At 38.5% G+C, this 22,099-nt stretch overlaps 1 protein-coding gene across 1 annotated transcript in view; it reads left to right on the top strand.

Annotated features, from left to right (window-relative positions):
• Positions 1-22,099, top strand: part of LOC118921851 (rho-associated protein kinase 1-like) — a 106,787-nt gene that overhangs the window by 50,247 nt on the left and 34,441 nt on the right. The window contains 1 exon segment of the mRNA XM_057488417.1: positions 13,450-13,669. Within this exon segment, the coding sequence (XP_057344400.1) occupies positions 13,450-13,669 (220 nt within the window).

Raw genomic sequence — 22,099 nt, forward strand, 5'->3', positions numbered from 1 at the left:
TTGTTAAAACTCCTTTTATATAGCTACATTTTGTTATCAAAATAACTCACATGATACTGGTTCTAAAACAGTTAAACTCCTGAGCTTTTCCATCCAGAAAGGATGTTTAACAGACTCAGACAGAAATTATTATGACATTCTCATTCTGGCCCAATAAGGATCTTTTTCAGCTCAGACTCAAACTGCAAATTACTTTCCCATCACAAAATAAGTGAAATAAATCTCCTGACATTGCAACATGCAGGTAGAACAGAGAGGCAATAGAGAGTACTCAAAAAGATGCCAAAAGTTACAATCCAGCAAATGCAAAGGGAAGTCATTTCCAGGGGAATAGATACAATTAGCAGACAGCATTTAGCAGAAAGCCCTGGATAAAAGCAACCTCTTTTAAAGACAGAGAAAGTAAAGATTCTTTACTTAAAGTCAACTCATAGCAATAATAATTTTTTTAAAAAAACCTTCTGTATGTGATAACTGAGGCACAGACTCAAGAATATAACTTTCCTAGCAGAGACAGGCACAAGACAGGAGATGTGTATCAAGATAACACAGACAATCCAAGAAAATAAAACAAGATCACAGACAAATGTGTGATCTTCAAAACTTTAAAACTTATTTTAAAGTTATGGCAGTAATTTAAAAAGGACGGTATGAATACTGATTTCAGAATTAGTTCCTTATTCGTGCTTTATTATTAACTCTGCAGGATGTGCTATGTGGTTCTCATTCCAAAATATAGGCATGGTCATTTTCAAATCACTTCTTCTTTTGCTGCTAAAACTTTGTAAATTTAGAACCCTCTAGCCACTGGTGTAGATAGCTATTAGGACTCAATGCATCCACTTCATTATTTCAGTCACTATATGTGGGTAAAATTGTAACATTTCCAGATTATCTCGCCTGGCTTTGGTGTATTTGCATATCCTCAGAGGTGGAGAGAAGTTCATCTCCATGTCAATGGTTAATTACCTGGGCAACCCAAGGGCGTGTCTGAACCTGAGAGGTTAAGGGGAGGGGCTAGCTTGCTTGCTTGTTTCCTTCCAGAGATGGTACTGGATTGCATTTAGGAAGCAATAAGTGGGTTTTAAACTTTATTTCTCCCTTTGGCTGATTTCGGTTTTTAGAGGTATTTTGCCCCAGGATTTCCTCTCCCTGCACTTACTAGTGTAAGTGCAGAGAGGCATTTGCCTCTCTGCTGCCCAGAGAGGCAAATGAGGTGAGAAAGAAGGGAACTGATCATACACAAAATGTGGGTAAATTGCCAGATAAGAGTGAACTGAAGAGTATATGGGAGATTCAGAAGAGGATAAAGAGAGAGTACAGATAAGCCTCACCAGAGAGTTTGTATGGAGGGGAACATTAAACCCCATCTGCTCTGCTATGATTTGCAAGTAGCTGCATTCTTCTGCTTTTAGGCCACACAAAATGGGGCCTTAAGACTCACCAATAGATCAATATACACTCTGTCTCTGTCTCTCTTTTTGCTTTTAATATACTCCTCAACTCACCCTAATACAGAAAGTGCAGACATTAAAAGAATGAAGCCACTATAAAACGACAGTGTAACACGGAGGGAGCCAGGGAAATATATCTGCTCTCTCTTTTCTCATTGGATGAGTTCAACATCAAGCCAGGGGGCAGGGGAAGCTGGGTGGTACAGTTTACAGAAATGAGCTTCTCAGAGCACAGAGTGCCATAGAGAAGGGTGGAAGGACAAATGGAAAACACCCAATATCTTATTTTCTCTTGGTTTTCTCCTCATTCCTCTGACTACCCTTTCCAATCTATTTCATCATTTGATTTTCTTCTGTCTGACCATTAAAGTTTGGAATGTTGTAGTCCTCAGTCTTAGGTCCTCTTTTCACTCCATACTCTCTCCTCAGAAGAGCCCACCCATACTTATGGATACATTTACCACCTGTACACCAATGACCCACAGACACATAATTCCTTTCCTCATCACTCCCCTGAATCTGAAACCAAAGTATCCAAATGTCTGATGACATCTCCAGTTAAATGTCTCAAATTCAAAATTTCCACAACTGTCTTCATAATTTTCTTTAAATGGGACCCTTTTCCAGTTCCTGCTCTCTGTAAATGACTGCTTTAGTCAGGAAGTTCTGTAATCCCAGAATCCTCTCCTTCACACTCCATGCACAATACACACAATACTATGCCCAGTGGATTCGCCTTAGAGACTCAGTCTGTCCACTGTGATTTATATCTACCACCTCTAAGGCCCAGGGATCTTTATCTGCACCAGGCCTTTCTCAGTCCTGCCTCCACTCTAATCTGTTTTCAACATAGTAGCCAAAATAATCTTTAAAAGTAATAATAATTCTGGTCATTCCACTGTCTTGCTTTAAAGCCTTCCACCCTCCCTCATTTCTATTCACCTACTGGTTGGAATAGTTACTGTGATCTACAAGGCTGCCTTCAGATCCTCTCCTACCTTTTTCTTCTCATTCTCCCTGCTCTCATCACACTGTCTTTACTTTAGTTCCTGGGAAATGCTGAACCTCCCCTGCCAGAGGAGCTTTGTGTGTGTCTCCCTCTGCATGAAAGGCTCTCCTCACCCACACCTCTCTCCTTTGGCTATATAATTTCATCTCCCCTCAGACAAGCTGGAATTTTTCTGGGAGAAAGCCTTCCTGCCCATCCTCCCCACCCACAACCTGGTGTGCTCTCTTATGGCACCAATCATCTTTCCTTCACAGAACTCACCTCATTTCTGATTTTAAATTATTGACAGTGATTATCCCCTACACTCAGTAGACTGTAAGATCCATGTAACCAGGACTTTGTCTACCTTTATCACTGTGTTCACAGTCCTGAGCCTAGTATATAGTACATGATTGTGTTGGTCATTTTGGGCTGCCATAAGAAAATAGCGTAGACTAGGTTGCTTATAAACAACATTTCTTATAGTTCTGGAAGTTAGAAGTCCAAGCCTCTGAGAGCCCTCTTCCTGGGTCAAAGATTTCTCACTGTCTCCATACACAGTGGAAGATGCTAGAGATTTCTTTGGGGTCACTTATAAAAGCACTAATCCCACATGACCTAATCACCACCCAGATTTCCAAAGACCATCACACTGGGAATCAGGTTTCAATGTGAATTTGGGGGAGACATAACCATTTAGTCTATAGCAGTGATCAACAGACATATATTTTAAATGAAGATGTGGATTGTTATCTGGATGAGTGAATAAATAATGAATGAATGGAAGCAGTCAATGCTAATCCCACAATGAGCAAGCACTGTGGTTCCAGCTGGGAGGTCTTGGGTAGAGGCTAATTGTATAAGACTAAGCCATGAATGTTGAAACTGAATTTTTAATGATTTCAAGATCTGTGTAAATCAGAAAGTCTATTTAAGCAATCCCTTGGGTGGGCCCTCCATAAGGCATTCCAGGTCCTCAGCATCCCAGGCCAAAAGAAAAGTGAAGGAACCCAGGGCCTGAGCGAATCTCACCTCACCCACAGCACACATTATTGTAGGGCCTACTGGGAGGTGGGGAGCTTAGGAAAACTGTCCAGGCTGCTTAGAGTAATGCTTGGGTGCTCTGAGCTGACAGAGCAGTGAGCACACAGCTTGTTTCTGTTACGAAGAGTTGTCCTGCAGGGGTTTGCCATACCTGTCAGTCAGGTGCAAAGACTTTCCGATCAGATAACACACAGGAGAGCTGGAGAGGTGAGGGAAAGAGAAACTGGTCAAACTGGCTGTTTACATGGCAGAGCCCTCTCATTTCAAAGAAACCATTTTATGCATCTGAATGTTCCCCCCATTGATACCAGCACTGTTTCTTTTCCCACTTGCATAGTGTTTTGTAGCGGTCATGCAAACCCAGCCTATCATTCAAAATAATCAGCAAAATTATTTTTAGAAAGAAAACACACCATTCATTGTTTAGCCTAAAGTGAATGAAAGCAATTAAGGAACTTGTTTTGGAAATAATACAACAGCTCCTCTGTATCTGAAAATAACCCACAACACGTAAAAGACAAAACCTGCAGCCAATGACTATAACAGATAAGGTCGAATTGTTAGCCTGAAGAGCCATAATTATATATGTAATTGGGAATTTTCAAAAGCCTTAACGATGGTGTTCTTCAACATCAGGTGAATTGTGTTTTATCTGTCTTCAGAAAATACCAAACCTCAGACTTCCTGGCAGGTTGGGTTTTGGTTGGTTGCTGTTTGTGTAACTTTTAGAGCTTTTCTCCACGTTTTGAAGTGTGTGGTGTTCCCACCTTGATGCGGTCTTTTTCAGCTATTTGCAGAGCCTGACTGGACACACACAGCATGCATGCAAAGAGGGAAGGAAAGAAAGAACAGTCCCAGGAAATGCCTTGCCTTTGAGGCATAATGCTGAGCCTCAGACTTGATTTCGCAGTTTTCCAAACTTGTCTGTTTCCAATGGCAACTGTGAAATTCAACCAGCAGAGTGTCTCACGTTTAGATTGCTTTTGTCGGTAGGTTGCATAATTAAGCTGAATGTGCTTAATCTCTCTTAGAGCTAAGATAGGGAAAGATTTCATCAGATGAAAGGAAAAAAAAAAAACAGTACAAAGTCCTTGACAGTAAAGTAATTGCGGATTTCTAACATCAGTATATAAAGTTCTTTCCTGGTTTGGTTTCAGAGGTTATACACTGGAACTGCTGCATCTAAATGGTAAGGTTTGTAGAAAGACGTTTGTGGCAGTTGCCTCTTGTAATCAGAGCCAGATGAAGAAGGTTTGCCTCATACTCATCTCTCATTATAGGGCTCGGGAAAGAAAACAAAGCTATTCCATCCCACCGACCTTTGTCAGGACCTGTGATGCCAAGCCACCATGTCTGGCCTGGCCTGGTAGGGGAGATGTGGACCAAAGATGCCTCTGTGAGTTGGCAACCAATTCAGGAGAATTTTACCATTAAAAATAATAACTAATGTAACTGACTGCTTTGCATCCTAAGACTGTCAAATTCCTCTGTGCTGACAAGATTAGAGGAGACTTCTCTGGAGGAAATGGTAGTTGAACTAAGGCTTGAAGGAAATGAGCAAATGCCCAGAACAAGAAGCACAAACCGCTCTTCAGTTCCTGCCCTCGTCTAAAATTCCCCTGAAATGGTGACCGAAATACCATTGTGAAAATAACAAACAGCTTTTCTGGTGTTGTAAACTCCCAGCTTTATCTCCAAGGACTGACACTTCTTCTTTGTTTCTTTCTCCCCCTCACACCCACTCTTTTTCTTTCCTTCTCATTTATTTATTTATTTTCAAATAAGTTTCATACCAGAATTGATTCTGACAAAAAGAACTCCAGAAAACACCTAAACCAGTACAGAGATTCCCATCCTTTGAGACCAAAGAGAAACTAGTTTTGTGTTTTAATTTTGCAGTCACATAGGCTTATTTCTATCTTCAAGTAAGGCTTAGATCAGGCTCTTCACTTGCCAGACTTATCTATTGCCACTATGCCAACACCTCAAACATCTCTTCTTCCACATACTTAATGTGTAGTTACCTCCTACTAGATACCATTTCTGCCTTGAAACTAAGAGTCCTTTCCTCTCTCAAAGCTGTTCTTCCCACATACATAGCCTTTCCTACACCCACAGGCATTGTGGGAGAGACAATAAAATTCAGCCCCCAAATATCTCCTCATTGTTGTGAAACTATCCCCTGAAAGCCCCAAGAAAAGGGCAATATCAACAAAGTGTGTGCTAACTTCACACACTTTGGCAAAGCTTAGGCTTATAAAATCAACCCTTGATGACTGAGACAAAAATACATATATGGATCGCTACTAGAGAGTCGCCCAATCTCTATTTGACAAGCTCATCCATGGAGAAGTCAATGCATTCCAGATAAGCCTTTTTGCAAGCACTAGTTTATTCAATTAGCTGTCATCCAACAAATAACATCCATTATGAGTTCACACTTTGCATTTTAAAACAGTAATTCATGTACTATTGGTATTTTATATTTACATTGTTTTTATTTGTAATATTTGTAATCTCACTACTTTAGTACAAGTTTACTGGAAATTTTAGAAGATACAATTAAACAAAAAGAATAAAAATTCCTGCAATCCAGCCATCTCTCTTTGTTGTAGGTTAGTTTGTAAGTGCCTTTTTTTTAGACTACAACTCTCCTGAAGCCATAGAACATATCCTGGAGTTCATCTTTTTAGCCTTCAGATATACTGTACATAACTGGGAGTCTGTGAATATTTAAAACATGAATTTCAACCTGGCTAGAGGGAGGGTGTTGAGAATCACATAGGAAGCTCTTTCCAAACCACATAGCATGCCACAGATCCCTCGTGCACCATAACACACTTACCTGAGAGATCCTAGAATAGTAATCGGCAACCGTAGCTGCACATTGGAATCAATAAGCTAAGCCCTAGACCAGGGTTTCTCGGCTTCAGCACTGCATCCACTTCACTCTGGGTAGTTCTTTCTTGTGGGGACTGTGCTGTGCATTGTTTACCAGCATCCCTGGCCTCTCTCCACTAGATGCCAGAAACACTCCTCTCCCCAGCTGTGAGAATCAAAAATGTCTATGGACATTTTGCCCCTGGGGAACAAGACCACCCCCATCTCCATTTGAAAACCATGGCTGTAAACCAATTAAACTGGATTCTCTGGGGGTGAGATCCAGGGACACCAAGAATTTGAAAGCTCCCTGTGAGATTCTACTGTACAACCAATGAAGCTCCAAGAGAATAACTCTATCTGCCATTACAACTTGTTTGCTGCTCTACCACCAGGCCCCAGGGCAAGGCCTGGGCATGGCAGGCTCTTTAAAAAGTAACGGTTGATCAAATGGTGATTAATTGAAATGGTGCATGATTAAGAATAATTAATTGAGTAACGTGACAGAAAAAAATCTCACTAAGGTAGAAACAATCATTTGAAAGTCTTATAATGTAATTCTGGTAACAATCAGCACACACTGCCCTACTGGTGCAGCTGAGAATGGTGAACTACACAATACTGGAGCTGAAAGGTCTGTCAGTCCCTCCCTACTTCTGACCCACAGACAAACGGGGGAGACACAATGAGATATGGAAGACCTGAAAGTACCAGCCAGGGGACTCAAGGCTTAACTGCGCAAGAGTAATGCCAAAAAGGCACTTCTCACATTTATTGAGCCAATGAACATAAAATGAACTTAAACATCATTATCTGGCCTTGAGTCTAGCCCAAGGACGCAACGCTTCTCAAGGATGCCGAACCCATGTGACGGCGGCCCCGAGCCGTGAGGACTGCTTTGGTTCTCACTATTCTGTTTTTGATCACACATCAAGAGTTGTGGGAAAAACAATCAAGTTATGTGTATTTGTACATTTGATTTATATAGTACTTGATTAATGTATTAATCCCATTAACCCCACACTTCCCCCTTTTCTTTTAAGTAGTACATTGATACAGAAATATAATAGGTAGACAGTTTCTAACAGAAGGGTTTTTAACATAGCTTACTTCTCCACATTCTGCAGTATAAAATAAAAGTCTTTTTCTTGAATTTATGTGAAGTAAAGATAGAAAATGAATGTAGTGCAATTAGAAGGTAGTTGCAGGTGAGCAGGTCTATGCCTGTAGACTGAGTTTTGATCTGAGCTGGGCAAGGTTAACAAAACATCCACAGGTGCAGAAGATTTCTCTCAAAACCTGGGGGGGTGAGGTTCTAAGCCTCACCACTGTTGACCCCCACTTTCTCACCTTATGGCCCCCATGACTGAACCAGTCTTAGGTTGTTCCTCCCTTGAGGAATCTTACATGTCTCTGGCTAACCAGCCATCTTCCCGGGCCATACAGGGAGGTGTAAAGTTGGTAAGTGAGAGAGAAGTAATATCCTTTGAAAAGGTTAGCTTTCCACTTCTTTACAGATTTATGCCCCATGGCCTCTATGTCCAGCATTTGTCTTGAGATATCTTTGTCAGTTGAAAGAAATATGATGCACAGTACTTTTAAGTATGAAGCACAAACTCTAGTAAAGGGCTGTATTTCGGAAGGAAGAAGAAAAGCTATAGAAGTAACGGACAGAAGAAAACATGAGAAGATTGATTATTTCTTTGACATGATTTCCTGTAGAGTAACATGAGCATGTATAGGTTTTAACAAACTACTATTTAAATTGCGTACACACAGGAATGCAGATACATAACAAAAGCAGACCTGCAATTACCGGCCATATCCAATGAAAAAAAAAAAAAACCAGTTAGGTAACCCAGGCATTTGTGAAAAATATGATGGAGATCATCTAGTTGATTTTGAATAGTTTGAGAAAAATCAGGCAAATTAAAACAACACATTCCTGGAAACTTCACATCCTACAAGTTCTTTTAACAGCAGGTAGTCTATGGTAGCGCGATTCTGAAGCACTGCAGCCCACACTTCTCCTAGCTCTTGGTTGAGTTCAGACAATATAGAAGCAGTCAATTTTGTCGTCTTACTGTATGCACAGACCAGCTTAGATACCTCTTTTTGCATTCCAACGACAAGTCCAGAAACCAGCAGGAGGAATGCAGCTGCAGCTGCAACAGTAACAGGATCTAAAAGTTTCAAGTTGTCATCACAATCAGACGGCAGAGCTCAGAGAAGTCTCTTGCACTTATAACCAGGATGGTCTATGAGAGCAGGAAGAATGCGTCCCACACCACAAACACCTCGATAGTGTGAAGAAAGAGCTTGATATGTTTTGTTATTACACAAAAATACCCAACCGTTTGGAAGTCTATATCTAGAAGACCATTTTACATTGATTGTAGAATTACAATAAGAAGGTACACAAGTACAATTAATACATACACAGTCAGTGAGTATAGTAGTACTAACAGGTAAATTTAGTTGGGCATCAGGAGTAAGCATCTTAGGGGGAAGAGTGATGTTTATGCCTGATATGTTAGTGGACACGATAAGAGGAAGTCCTATTCCTATTAAATTCTTCTTCAACAGCCCACTGATAGAGGAATCTCCTGCTACACAAAAGGTGACTTAGGCAACCCTTGGCTCACAAGTTGTAACCACAGCTGGGTGAGGAAAAATTATTTTCTGGAATGAGTGATACATTTAAATACACATAACTACTTTTATATAACATGTCAGGAGTTCCCTTTTGAAACTTCTCACAGGTTTAATTGCCAATATCTTCTCGAGTCAAAACTGCTTTATAAATATCATAACAATTATTATCTCTAACAGATTGATCAGTAATATTATTCCAACCAAGTTTTCCTCCATCCTTTTGTCTATATATTTCTTCACCATTCTTTTTCCATACTATGGGGAGTGGAGCAAGGAGATAAGCAATGCAGAACTACACCACGGCCTAAATAATGGGGGTTACCTACACTTGCTGTTATACTGCAAGCTTGTGCAGTAGGTACATGCATAAGTGCCAATATCGGTAATAAAACAAAGGTACTATCATTTGATGGGCTTCAATTTTCTGTGTGTGATGTACAGGCCTTTGTTGAAGTTTTTTGATGGTCATCTTCTGGAATGACTTTTCCAGAGGATGCTGATGTTGGAAGTTCTTCCTCATATCCTATCTTGATTAATTTTCTGGGTAGCCAAATCAGGCATTGATCCTCTGTAACAACACAAACAAACCCTTTGCCCCACACTTTGATATGACCTTTATACCATTGTGAAGAACCTATTGGAGACCACCACATAGGAACTGCTGTTGTTTCAGAAAAGGAAATATTATCAGAAAAATGCACTTCCATAGCTGATTGTCCATCACCCTTTAAAAGATCAAAACTAAGGATATGTAAAGCATGCATTAATTGTTGATTTGCAGTTAATTTTATCATATCGGGGAGTAATCCCCCTTTTTGTTTTAATAAATAATGTTTAAGAGTAAGATGACGATGTTCAATTAGAGCTTGACCTGTAGAATTGTAAGGAATGTCTGTTTTATGAATGATATTCTATAGCTGAAAAAATTTTTTTAGTGTAGAGGAGAGGTAAACTGGAGTGTTGTCAGTCAGCTTAAGAGAAAAAGCTTAAAACATTTTATCAGCAACATTTGAAACAAAAAGCCACAAAAATCATTTTATTTAGTTTACTTAATTTTATGTAACCATACCTGTTCTGCTGAAATTTAGTTCTTTATTAGTTTAGGAGTAATTAAACAGTGATTATAAATAACAAAAGACTTACAAATGACAATGGTTAAAGATCTGATAAGAGCTTACTGTAAGACAGTTGATATACAGAAGTTTGGATATTTCTGTAACATAAAACATTCAGTAATAAAGTTTAGCATCATTCCCTTTGACAGTGCTTTCCAGGTAAATATATATCAGATAAATAAGCCAAATTAGCCAAATATTTTCCCCGATGAGGAGAAAAAAATTCCTCTGACATGTTCCAGGGGTCCTCTGGAAAATATCAGACTGAGCAAGAGGTAAAAGCACTTTTTCAAATTTGGTCTTGGGAACTTGTCAAAAGTTTTTAAGGCACTTGCCTAAATAGAATTATAGTTAATAAATAATACTTATTATTTAACCAGAATGATAATAAGAAGGTTTAAAGGCAAATACAGAAGGTTATACAGTTAACAACACATAGCTTATAGTTCTTTTAATATTAAGATCTTATTTTCTTAAGCATTCAATGAACAGCTGTATTTAAAAACAAGTTACCGTCTTTTACTTTCAACACAATGCATTTCTATTCTTTATACCTTCTCTTATTAAAACACACATTCTTTAGCAGACAGAAATGTTTTCCTTATTATATTAAGTAGTTTTAATTAGAACTTAAAACTATTTGGTACCTTAACCTTCAGTGAACACTGAAAAATAGGCCATTGTAAACTGTTGCACCAGCATTCTTCAGATTGATACATTTATGAACATATTTTATCATTTCTGGAAATGTGCCTTACAGCACAATTTCTCACTAAGCACAAAATATGTCTATATAACTTAGTAAAACTTTAAGAATTTTGGTTACCACAAAAATTCTCAGGCTGTTTGCAGATATACACACTGTTATACATTAATACAGTATTATTATTAAGATGTTCACTTGCTACACTTGTTTACTTATTTTTAGCAACTCTGCTAGATTATTTATAAAACTTTTATCAAACATTAGACGAAGTCGAGCCTTTCTTTAAGCATCTTCTTGAAATATTTAACAGGTAACATCAACTTAAATGACTTTAAGTAAATTTTGGCAGTTGATAGCTATAAGAAAACCAGTTTAACTTAAATTAGCATTAATGCTTAATATCTTTTATTAGATTTTCTGGAAGTTTTAGAATGCCCAATTTTCACAAGCACTTGTCTTTAAATCAATTTTTATTAATAACATCTGGATGTAGAAAATATTTTTCATTTACACATTTAGATGCACAAACATACAGACTGAGACATAATGACTACAGTTAGCAACACTTTTCATAAAAGAACATATACACAGACAGATAAACTGATACAAAGATTTGAATCACTAATATTCAATTGCCTTCTTTTTAGCTTATTTGATTTAAAAGTATCTCAATTTTTAAGAATACACTAAGGGTGAGTAGTTTACATAACTGGGTTAAGGTTTAGATGGCCCCAAACTAAAAGGGCCGATGAAGGCTCTGAACTGATAGGGACTGTGTGCGTCCAGGAGGCTGGAAATGAAATGCAAGCACAATTCTAGCACCAGTCATTTAAAGCCAGGCTGTATTGTAAAAGATAAATTTCTTTTATCTCAGGGAGTCTAGTTTAAAACTTCCCAATTTTTAAATGAAGAACCCAATAAGTAGAATAGATTTTCACTTAAAGAATTTAGAAAACTAGTTCCATATTGTAGTAGTTCATGGGACTTTTGACTATTTTCTTTCCTTGTGGCAAAATATATTTAGCTGCATAACATTATATTGCATACTTCTTTCAGGGGCCAAGCCTCTCTAATCAGAGTTTGTATTGAGGCCAGGCTTGTGTGCAGAAGATAAGACACTTCTTTTTTAGAGGTTAGGGATCGAATTGCTCCCGGTTAGTTTTCCTAGATTTCTCTGCACAAGCTTTAGTCATTCCTTGAGAGGCCCCTACCTGTCTGATAAGTGCAGGGACTATGTGACCTCTCGCTGCTAGAGCCTTGATCCAAGTCACAAGCCTGTTCCGCTTCCCCGGGGCTGCAGAAAAGGAAATGCCCAGCCCCAGGATGACTGCCTCTAAGGAAAGGAATCAACAGAATAGAGCCATTTACATGTTGGTCTGAGGTTTCAGTTTGATTGTTTTACAGACCTCATTTACATTATACAGGAGAAAGTGGTGCAGGTCTAAGAGGAGGACTGCTTTGAATGGGGAGCAAGATAAATTAATAAGAGTAAAGGTTTGTGTAAGTCAATTTTTGATAACTGAGTTTTTTGAACGTGTTGTTCTACCTACTTGAGTTCTTCAGCTTTTAAGGTTAAGTCTCTAGGACTATTAAGGCCTGCGGGTCTTTTCAAAGTATTGAAGAGATGTTGCAGTTTATAAGTAGCAATACTTAATAACAGTCAGATCCAATTGATATCTCCTAATAATTTTTGTCTGAATTTGCTGAGGAATTATTGAATTTTCTTTAATTCTAATCCCCAAGTAATTCATTGGGTATTTTTATTTGTACTTTATCAGGAGCTATTTGTAAGCCTCATTGTTTTAATTCAGCTTCCATCTCATTGAGAATAGTAGTAAGAGATAGATGTTTAGGTAGGGCTATGAGAATATCATCCATATAATGAACGATATAAGCTGAGGGCCATTTTTCACATATAGGCTGAAGAGCCCTATGCACATAATTTTGACAAATTGTATGGCTGTTTAACATTCTTTGAGGAAGTACTTTCTTTTGGAATCTTTCTGAAGGAGCTTGTAAATTTAAGGAAGGTACAATATAAGCAAAATTTTCCCTATCTGCCAAAGCTAAAGGAATCATAAAAAAAACAATCTTTAAGATCAATGATAACCATGTCCTAGTCTTTCAGAATCATAGCTGGAGAAGGGAGGCCTTCTTGTAAAGGACCCATAGGTTCAAGGACTGCATTAATTTGTCTTAAGTAATGTGAAAGTCTCCATTTTCCAGACTTCTTTTTTATAATAAATACAGGGGAATTCCACGGGCTTGTGGAAAATTCTAATCTATTTAGTTGAAGCTGTTCTTGAACTAATGCGTGTAAGGCTGCCAGTTTTTCTTTATTGAGGGGCTATTGGTCCACCCAAACAGGCACAGGGATAATGTTTCCCTGTCGGTGAGCGTTTTTGAAATCTCTTAATACATTACTCCCATCAGCTTGTCTGAGGGTTCACTGTGAAGGCAACCAATAACAATATTTCTTAATATATTTATGAAGCCGAGCAAAGTCCTTTTTAGAGGTTTTCACTCCTGATGTTTTCAGGAGAGCACAGAGTAATTTCAAAGAATCCTCCGGTTTAACTGCTTTAGCTTCATTTTGGCCCATTATAGTGTCCCTGGCGTCTCGACCCTGTCCGTATGTACGCTTTCCCGGGAGTCTTACCAGAACGAGGATCTTCAGAGCTTCCCCGCTCTGGGTCTCAGGGTTCCTGTTCCAGAGCCACTTGTCGGTCTCTCCCTGCCTCTGACCCGCAGACAAGGGGGGAGACACGAAGAAATATTGAAGACCTGAAAGGACCAGCCAGGGGACTCAAGGCTTCAATGCACAAGAGTAATGCCGAAAAGGCACTTCTCACATTTCCTGAGCAAATGAACTTAAAATGAACTTAAACATCATTATCTGGCCTTGAGTCTAGCCCAAGGACGCGCCGCTTCTCACTGATTCCGAAACCATTTGAGGGTGGCCCCAAGCAGTGAGGACTACTTTGGTTCTCACCATTCTGTTTTGATCACACATCAAGAGCTGTAGAAAAAACAATCAAGTCATGTGAATTTTTTTGTACATTTGATTTCTGTATTACTTGACTTATGTATTGATCCTATTAACCCCACAAACGTCCTTGCAGATCACTTAGTCATTGCTTTCAGACTGCTCTGCCAAGTCCTGCAGTTCCTTGGTGGGACCTCAAAGGAGGCTCAGGGGAATGAGGGTAAGCTATGAAGTGGGGGTTCAGACTCCATGACATCCCTTCAATATAGGAGCTCTGCTTTTGTTCATTTATCAGCTATTTGCTGAATACATACATTTTGCCAGATGTTTGGTAGTCCTGAGGATACAAGAATGAGAAAAACAATTATTGCAACTCACAACTGTATGTATTTTATTTGTTGGGGTTCCACATAAAGCCTCCCAGAAAAGGGTTCTGCTTTTATAGATAGATAGGTAAAGCAACACACCAGGCGCCACTTCCTCATTTTATAGGTAAAGAAACTGAGATTAAGTGAATTAACATAATTCACTTAACCAAAAAGTTGTCAGAACCAAGGCTAAAACTTACTTCCTCTAACACCAAGCCCAATGGTCTGTTCCTATTACATTCTGAATTTTAGAAGTAGTGGCTCCATGCAAGAACTGAGACTGCATACCAGGCAGATGCTCTCCTTGTCCTTCCAACCACTTCATGGAGCTGAGGTCATGAAAAAAATGGAACCACCTCTAGCTCTGTATATTTGTCAGTTGCAAGTAACTCAAAATCCAACTCAAACTAGATTATACAATGCAGGGAATTTATTGGCTCATATAATTGAAAAGTAGGTTTTGTTTCAGAAGTTTAATCCAGTGATTAAAACAATGTGACTAGAATGTAGTTGCTGCCTCTCATTCGTCAGCAATATTTCCCTGCTCAGTTCCCAGCAAGGGTTCCCCTTGAAGTTTCAAGGTCTCCAGCTTACATGTTTCCAGCAGAAAAGAGCATGTTGGCTTCCATAGTTGGCATCCCAGAACACAGTTTTATTGGTCCTGAGTGGCCTAGCTTGTCAGTACCCATCTAGGCTAAAACCTAAGACATCCAAGGCACCTCCGATCCACACCTGGCTGGGAAGTCTTAAGTAGTTTTAGAAAAAAAGGAAGGGAGGAATGGATGGAGGGAAGCAACCAACAGATGAACACATTATACCAGTCAGTCTAAAGTGTTGTATCTGAATATAACCGAGCAGCTCAAGAAGCCAATGGAGATGCTAACAAGAGATGTAGACCTTTAAGGTTAATCAAACGTTCAAATAAGAACACCAAAACGTTTATAGTGGTAGAGCTTCAAGTCATGTTTATCTTTGTTACAATATTATATGTTGTTCAAATTATTTATAAAGTAATATTTAAATAATCAGAATGATTATTTGAATGCTATATGTACAGAGGTAGTTCATTCTGGTTATGTAATAAGTGGCAAATAAAAATTGTTGGTTTATTCACAACCTTGCCTAAGGAATAAAATGAACTTGATCTGTTTGTTCCTGAGTGCTGAATAACCATAAGCAAAATATACTATTTTTTATTTTTAAAATACAGTTGATAAATCCCATACTTGGTGTGAATATGCAGTTATTTCTTCTAATTATAAATATTTATATTTTAGGTTTTATTTTTTCATTGTGTTGATTTGACATAAAAACAATTTGTCTTCATAAAGCAAATGTTCAGCCTATGCCGATTCCACTGACAGCATCTGCCCTGTCTCCTTACTTATGAAATTATATTTGAAACTATATAAATTGGTAGAAAATATTTTATATTTGTGTGCAATTGTAAGTGATTTTTAAATTTTACATCCTCCATTTTATTTCTTAGACTTAAAAAAGTAAGAATAATATTTCATAAGCCAGGAGTTTGAATTTGAGAGAAAATTAGTATCTTCGGACGTTCATAATTTTTGTGAAGATATTCAAAACAATAGAAATTCTGAAGAAGATAAGTATCCTCAATTTCTCTTGCTTCCCATCCAACCATTTTTTTTCCTCATGAATTATTGTTAGATAATGACTACAAAAGTGCTTTTTATAATCTTTCTGTCTGATGAAAATGTGAGCATCTGGCTAAAATGCAGAATGCAGGAGTGTTTGGGGAAGTCTGCCACAAACCATGCAAAAATACACCCAAGAATCTTTGTTCATTATTTGGCTGGCTTTATCTATGGCCAACATATAGTATCAATAATTACTTTGCAAACACAATGTTCTTTGCATGTCTTAACACGTTTAAATCCTCACAAACACCTTAGGAAGTATTATCCTAATCTTAATGAGTAAGGATTACTTAACAAAGAGATTAAGTAATTTTCCCATGATTATTCTAAATGTCTTTTCCTATTCTTATCTATGAACTATGATTCTGTTAGATTATACAAAATTGGTTTTCAGCCCTGCTTCTCATGAGATACACACCACCTTTTTTTTTAATATTGATGATCCTCAAATAAAAAAACATGATACCAGTTGTTGGTGAGGATGTGGAGCAATGGAATTCCCATACACTGCAGATAGGAGTATAAATTGATATAACCACTTTGGGAAAAAATTTAATCTAGCAATTTATTGGGTACATTGTAAGTAGCCAATAGACTGGCTTCATTGTTTTGATTTTCAGTTATTTAAGTTGTGAATAATGTCTGGTTCTAAATGGCTACTTTGACCTGTCAGATTCATTCCTACTGGCTTCCCAGAAAAGTGCATTTTCAATCCTCTTAGTGTTTACACAGCTAACACTCTCTTGATCTAATTTTTTCCCGGTCCTCTCTACTATCATCCCAAAATTCACTTCCTGTTTAGTGCCCTATCAACTCCAGATCTGATGATGCTCAGCCCCATTATAACCCTCCCCTTTCTAAGTCTTCACTATTACCTGTGCTCTTCCTTCAGCTCACAGGCATAGTTGTTCCCAGTAAACATTCCTCTTATGCCCCTACCTTGACAACCCATGGATGGGCAGAGTCTACCTGGAACTAATGTGCCCCTGGCAATGGGACTAAAATATCAGGTTGTCGAATCCTGTGGTTCCAGATTTGCCATCTCAGAACTCAACTGCAAGAAAGATTGTTGAATCTCCTAGTAATTTCTTGACATTACTTCTTGAATAGCAAAAATTATCTGCCATGCTTTACATGAGACCTGGATATGCAGCCTATTATTTTGGGTCTAGCACAATCCCAGGCCAACATAAATTATTCAAAAGTTTGTAGAATTGTATCACATGTCACAGTTTCTCATCAGAATCACACATGTGCTTTCTCAGAAACTGATTTGCTATTTTTACATGAAAGATCTTGGATTGTGTACATAAATGCAAATAATTTGAAGCTGTTCTTTTTTCTATTTGATTAAGTGTTGTGAAAGTGTCAAATAGAAAATCAAGCAGCAAATAAACAGGATGTTATAGAAGCAGATTGGGAGAAGTATAGGATTTTCTATTTAACAAGAGAAAAAAAAACAAAGCCTTAGAAGGTAGGTAATGATATTGTCAAGCTGTTTACTTCTTAAACTTGTTCCTAGTTAGTGAAGCAAAAAGATAAAAAAAAACAGTAGTGTTCATTTTAAGATGTGATTGTAAAGTATGACTTCCTAACTGAGGTAATAAATACATAGTAAACAACTTTCAAAAAATCTTTAGAACACTCAAAACCCAAGAACGTGTGGGTGATACAAAGCTTTTCTTGATGGACTCTTCCTGCCACAATCCTGGAGGGCTCTGATGTCCTCAACAAAATCTGTGTAAAAAAACCAGCTTTATATGTGCTAGGTTCAGCATCTTCTATAGAGATTTGCTCTTCTGTAGAACCCAAGATTCATGTCATTTTTCTTCTATTCCTAGAGGCAGACTGTAATTATTTTCTTCCCCACTCTTACTTTTCCATTAGTGGAGATGAATAACATGTAATTCACTTTAGGAATCTCAGCCTCTAGAATCTAATGGTTACTCTATGTCAATCAACTATTTGGCACATCAAAGAATATATATAGCCCAAATACATACATACATATATGTTTATATATGTATACATGACATATTACATGCATATGTGACATAAATACATATAAAAATATATATATCAGCCTTCAGGAATGACTTCACCTAAGAGCTCAGTCTTGTCTCTTCGGTTCTGTCCATTCCTTGGTGTTGCTTCTCTACTGGCTTCATTCTCTTTCTATAGATTACTTTCTCCTGGCAGCAGTGGAAGAAGCATCGCTGCAGACAACTCCATGTTTATATCATTCAAGTCTGTGAATTCAGGAGAGAGAGACAGATATCTTGTCTTCCTGTGTCCACATCTCAGGCACAAAGATGGTATTCAGCAGGTCTTGACTGACAGGTCTCAGAAATGGAGTGGAGGTGTACCAGTCCACCTAAAGAAGCGGAGATGCTGTGACCCGAAGAAATGAGTAGGAGATATTGGCCAGATAAAAACAGATGTCCTGATTTCCAATGTGGCAAATGCTGTTGGTGTCTACCCCATAGCCTCTTGGCCTGCCTCTGAGTTCACCTGTAGCTGTGATAGGTGGTTTCTGGTTTTTTTCTATTTGACTGGCAGCTACCCATCTCAAGTTCCTGGCTCTGCCTATTCCTCTACCTGAGGGCTTTCTCGCTGCAGGAACCTTTACCTCTGCAGACGGGCACAACACAAGGAAGTGTGGAGAGTTAACCTCTAGAGATGCAGTCAACCTTCACCTAGTGGACAATGGAATGTGGGAGGAGGAGTCCTAACTTTCCCATTCTTTCAGAGGACAATTGTGAAACACATTCCATATGGTTTCTTAGAATGTCCCCAGTAAGATTTAATTCCTGTTGCCTGTAATGGTAGCAGGCTTATTAACATGCCTTTTATTGGTTCTTTTCCTTTCCCTGTCTCACTTTCCTACTCCCTTGTTTGGCTGCCTGAGGTCACAAATCCCAAATAAAATACTTCCACCCAAGTCCTTATCTCAAAATCAGCTTTGAAGGAGAACTCATAGGAAGACAGTCAGGTTATCTATTCAGTTTGCCAAACCATAATTGTACAAGACACTAGGAATAGAATAGTACATTATAATGTATTACATATAATACATGTTATATAATATATAAGGCACAATCTCTCTGGGAGAGTATAGCAGAGAAATTTAACCTCTAATTGTAATTGTCACCATTTTATTTTCATGTGTATTCTTGGTGCCAATTAAAATAAAGAGAATAATTACAAAGACTCGCCTCGCTTACTGGTATAGATATTGGCTATAAAGGAAATGTGTTTTTAAACATTTAATTAATATATTTATGTGCATTTATGTTTTCCTTTGTCCTACATTAGAAAATTAGAGCTTAGTTTCCACTCAAAAACTTTGTCCCCAAGTCCAAGAAAAAGTCAAATTCAGCAGTGCTGGAAATGGGCCCAGGCCCAGCCTGTTTTACAGCTCATCTTCTTCCCATCCAAGGTCTGCAGGTTCAACTTTCACCTTAAATTCCTCACTTCAACAAAGAAAGTTAAATGGTTCTTGCCCAGTACTTTGGGATTCAACATCAGGTCACCTATAACCTCAAGTTACCCAGATTGTAACAAGTCTTGTTCTCATTCCTGAGACTTGATAATATCAGTGAATCATCTTCTAACAACTGGGTTTCATTAGTCCAAGTCAGCCTCTAATGTATCAGGTGCTTTCAATCACAGGTAACAGAAACCCAATCCAAATGACTGCAACAAAAAAACTGCATTGGTCCAAGCAGCTAACAGGTCCAGGGTTGGTGCTGTCTTTGGACATCACGAGATCCCAGGGTTACTGTATCCTTAGGGCTTTATCTTCATTTTCCTTCTGTCTTGCCAATGGCTTTCAGCCCCGAAGAAGTTCACTGTGGATTCAAAGTGATCAAAGAAATGACAGTAGAATGTTCTTGGGGTGAAAGGGTTATACCCAACTTTATTTCCATGGTGGCAGGTCAATCACTAGAATCCCATTCACTCAGAGCGAGTCTGCATGCAGCAAGCCCGTCTCTGCCTCTGGGCCTCTCTGCCTGCATAGCCATCTTCTGGGCCTCTCTCCTCGGCACTGCCACCACTCCAGCCTCTGCTCTGCTCTCCTGCAACCTTACAACCTTACAGCCATGTCACCATGTTACCCAGAGCCAATAATGATGCATTGCCCACACATGTGTAGTGAGCGAGCCAACCAGGGCCAGGTGAGAATCCTGGCCTCAGGAACCTCCACTTTATCCACACCTGCCTAGGTCCAGTTCTCCCATCTTATTGTATCAGAGTTTCCCTCACTATGCTTCCCTTCATAATTCTAGAACTCGCTGCAGTAGTGTCAGAGAGAAGAGAGCATCTGCATTTAGGCAGTCTTAGAGAAAGGTCTAAGGTTCACTATGCTTGATCCAGCTTAGGTGACGGACAGTATGCTGCTTGGCCTAAGCTACTCGGGGTCACCCCAGGAGCCAGGTGGGGTCAATTGCATGCTCACCATCTGGCTCGTTTCCCAAAGGAGACCGCTGGTAGGAAAAAAACAGAATGGAGGCTTGGCACTGTGGACAGGTCCACTACACTTACATCAGAACCTTGTAACTCTGGATTTTCTGCCTTGATTCTCAGACCTTAGTCTTTTTTTATCTTATTTAACTGCCTTCTTGCTGTTTTGCACTGGGTCTTACCTTGTTTTTCCCAACACCCCTGCAAAGAATTTGGATACCAGGGTCTACTGACTAACTTCACTGAGGTTGAATTTCTGAGTTTCTGACTATCAAGCATAACTTGATTCCTTCTTATTCAGTCCCACACAGTTCCCAGGATGCCCTCTTGAAACCCCAATCCTCCATTTTCTTATACGATACCATTCTGGCTACCCTAACTTGCTTGTTAGATTGATACCACTCAGTGTCTGTCACCAGGTCTGCTGGTAGGCCAAGAGTCAGGTCTGTCCCCAACTCCACAGTCTATTCCACCTGTAGAGGTGGAGAACTCTGTCAAGGGGCTGCTGGACCAGACCCAAGATTTTGAAATAAATAAGCAAAAATTTTAAACCTTAAAATTATACATTTAGAAAGAAACAAAATATAGTAAAGTCATAAATAGAGCTATTCAAAATAATTTACAGATATTATTTTGAAAAACACTGATTAGGATTGTTTCTGGAAAGAACAGTGGGAATTCTAGGGTGCTTTAAGAAAAGTAATTTTATTATTTACTAGTGATATTTTAAGCAAAGTGTTTTCAAATAAAGATAGTTTATGGTGATGAAACTAGAATGCCACTGAATAAAACCTTTCAGGTTCCTTCCAAGGATTTAGAATAGGTATGAACAATTTACACAGGGTTCATCTCTTTATTTAAGCCCATAATTCTAGTGTTTGAGAACAGCTTGTTCTTTATTATCTTAAACATCTCATCCACAGACTCATTTCTAACTTTAAGCTGCTTTAAAATTCTTTCACCTTCTTTAAATGGTTCAAAAACAAATTTTGACCCATGTCCCATCTGAGTTATTAGAAGTTATTAATTAGCCAAAGCCAGAATGACTACCAGTTTCATGCCATGGGGAAGCAGCTCTTGGAGTCAGAATTCTGTGAGACGACAAGGCCTATTGGGCAGTTTCCCGAGTCCTGAAGATTGTTTCTCCCCATCAGGGTAAATATCCCCTTCTAAAACATCACTCTCTTACATCTTTTATCTTTTCTCAAAAGAAAAATAAATAGAGTCAAAAATGGCATGCCGTCCTGATTAACTCAAAACAGCGTGATCCCTCCATGTCAGACCCTCCATGTTGCTCATATTAGTGTTTAACAAAATGCTAATTAAACTAATTTAACAAGTTTGTGATTACATATTCATGTTTCTTTCTAATGGGATATATCTTTGCCTTTTTCATAAAGAAGATATATTATTTTTATGAAATACCTTTTTCTTTTTCATGGAAAAGAAAAAGAAAATAGAATTTCAGATCTCAAAAATATCTTGAGGATCTTCAAATGCACCCATACATCTGAATAATTTTCAAGAGGATTTCTAAAAGATTTAATTATTTCACTGCTGAAACATGCATTTAAAGTTCTCTATTGTCTCCTGAAGATAAAACCTATGTTTCTTACTAAAGAAATGGCAGTCTTATGTGATGAAAGGCCCACCAAATTTTCTGAGTCTGAAAAGCAAGTAAGAGAATAAATATAATGCCAATACCCTTTAATGTTGTTTAGCAGGTACTCTAGCAATTTGGAAATAATTTTTCCTGTCAGATGACATGGTTATTT

The sequence above is a fragment of the Manis pentadactyla genome, chromosome 1 (assembly GCF_030020395.1).
Source record: "Manis pentadactyla isolate mManPen7 chromosome 1, mManPen7.hap1, whole genome shotgun sequence".
Taxonomy (NCBI): domain Eukaryota; kingdom Metazoa; phylum Chordata; class Mammalia; order Pholidota; family Manidae; genus Manis; species Manis pentadactyla.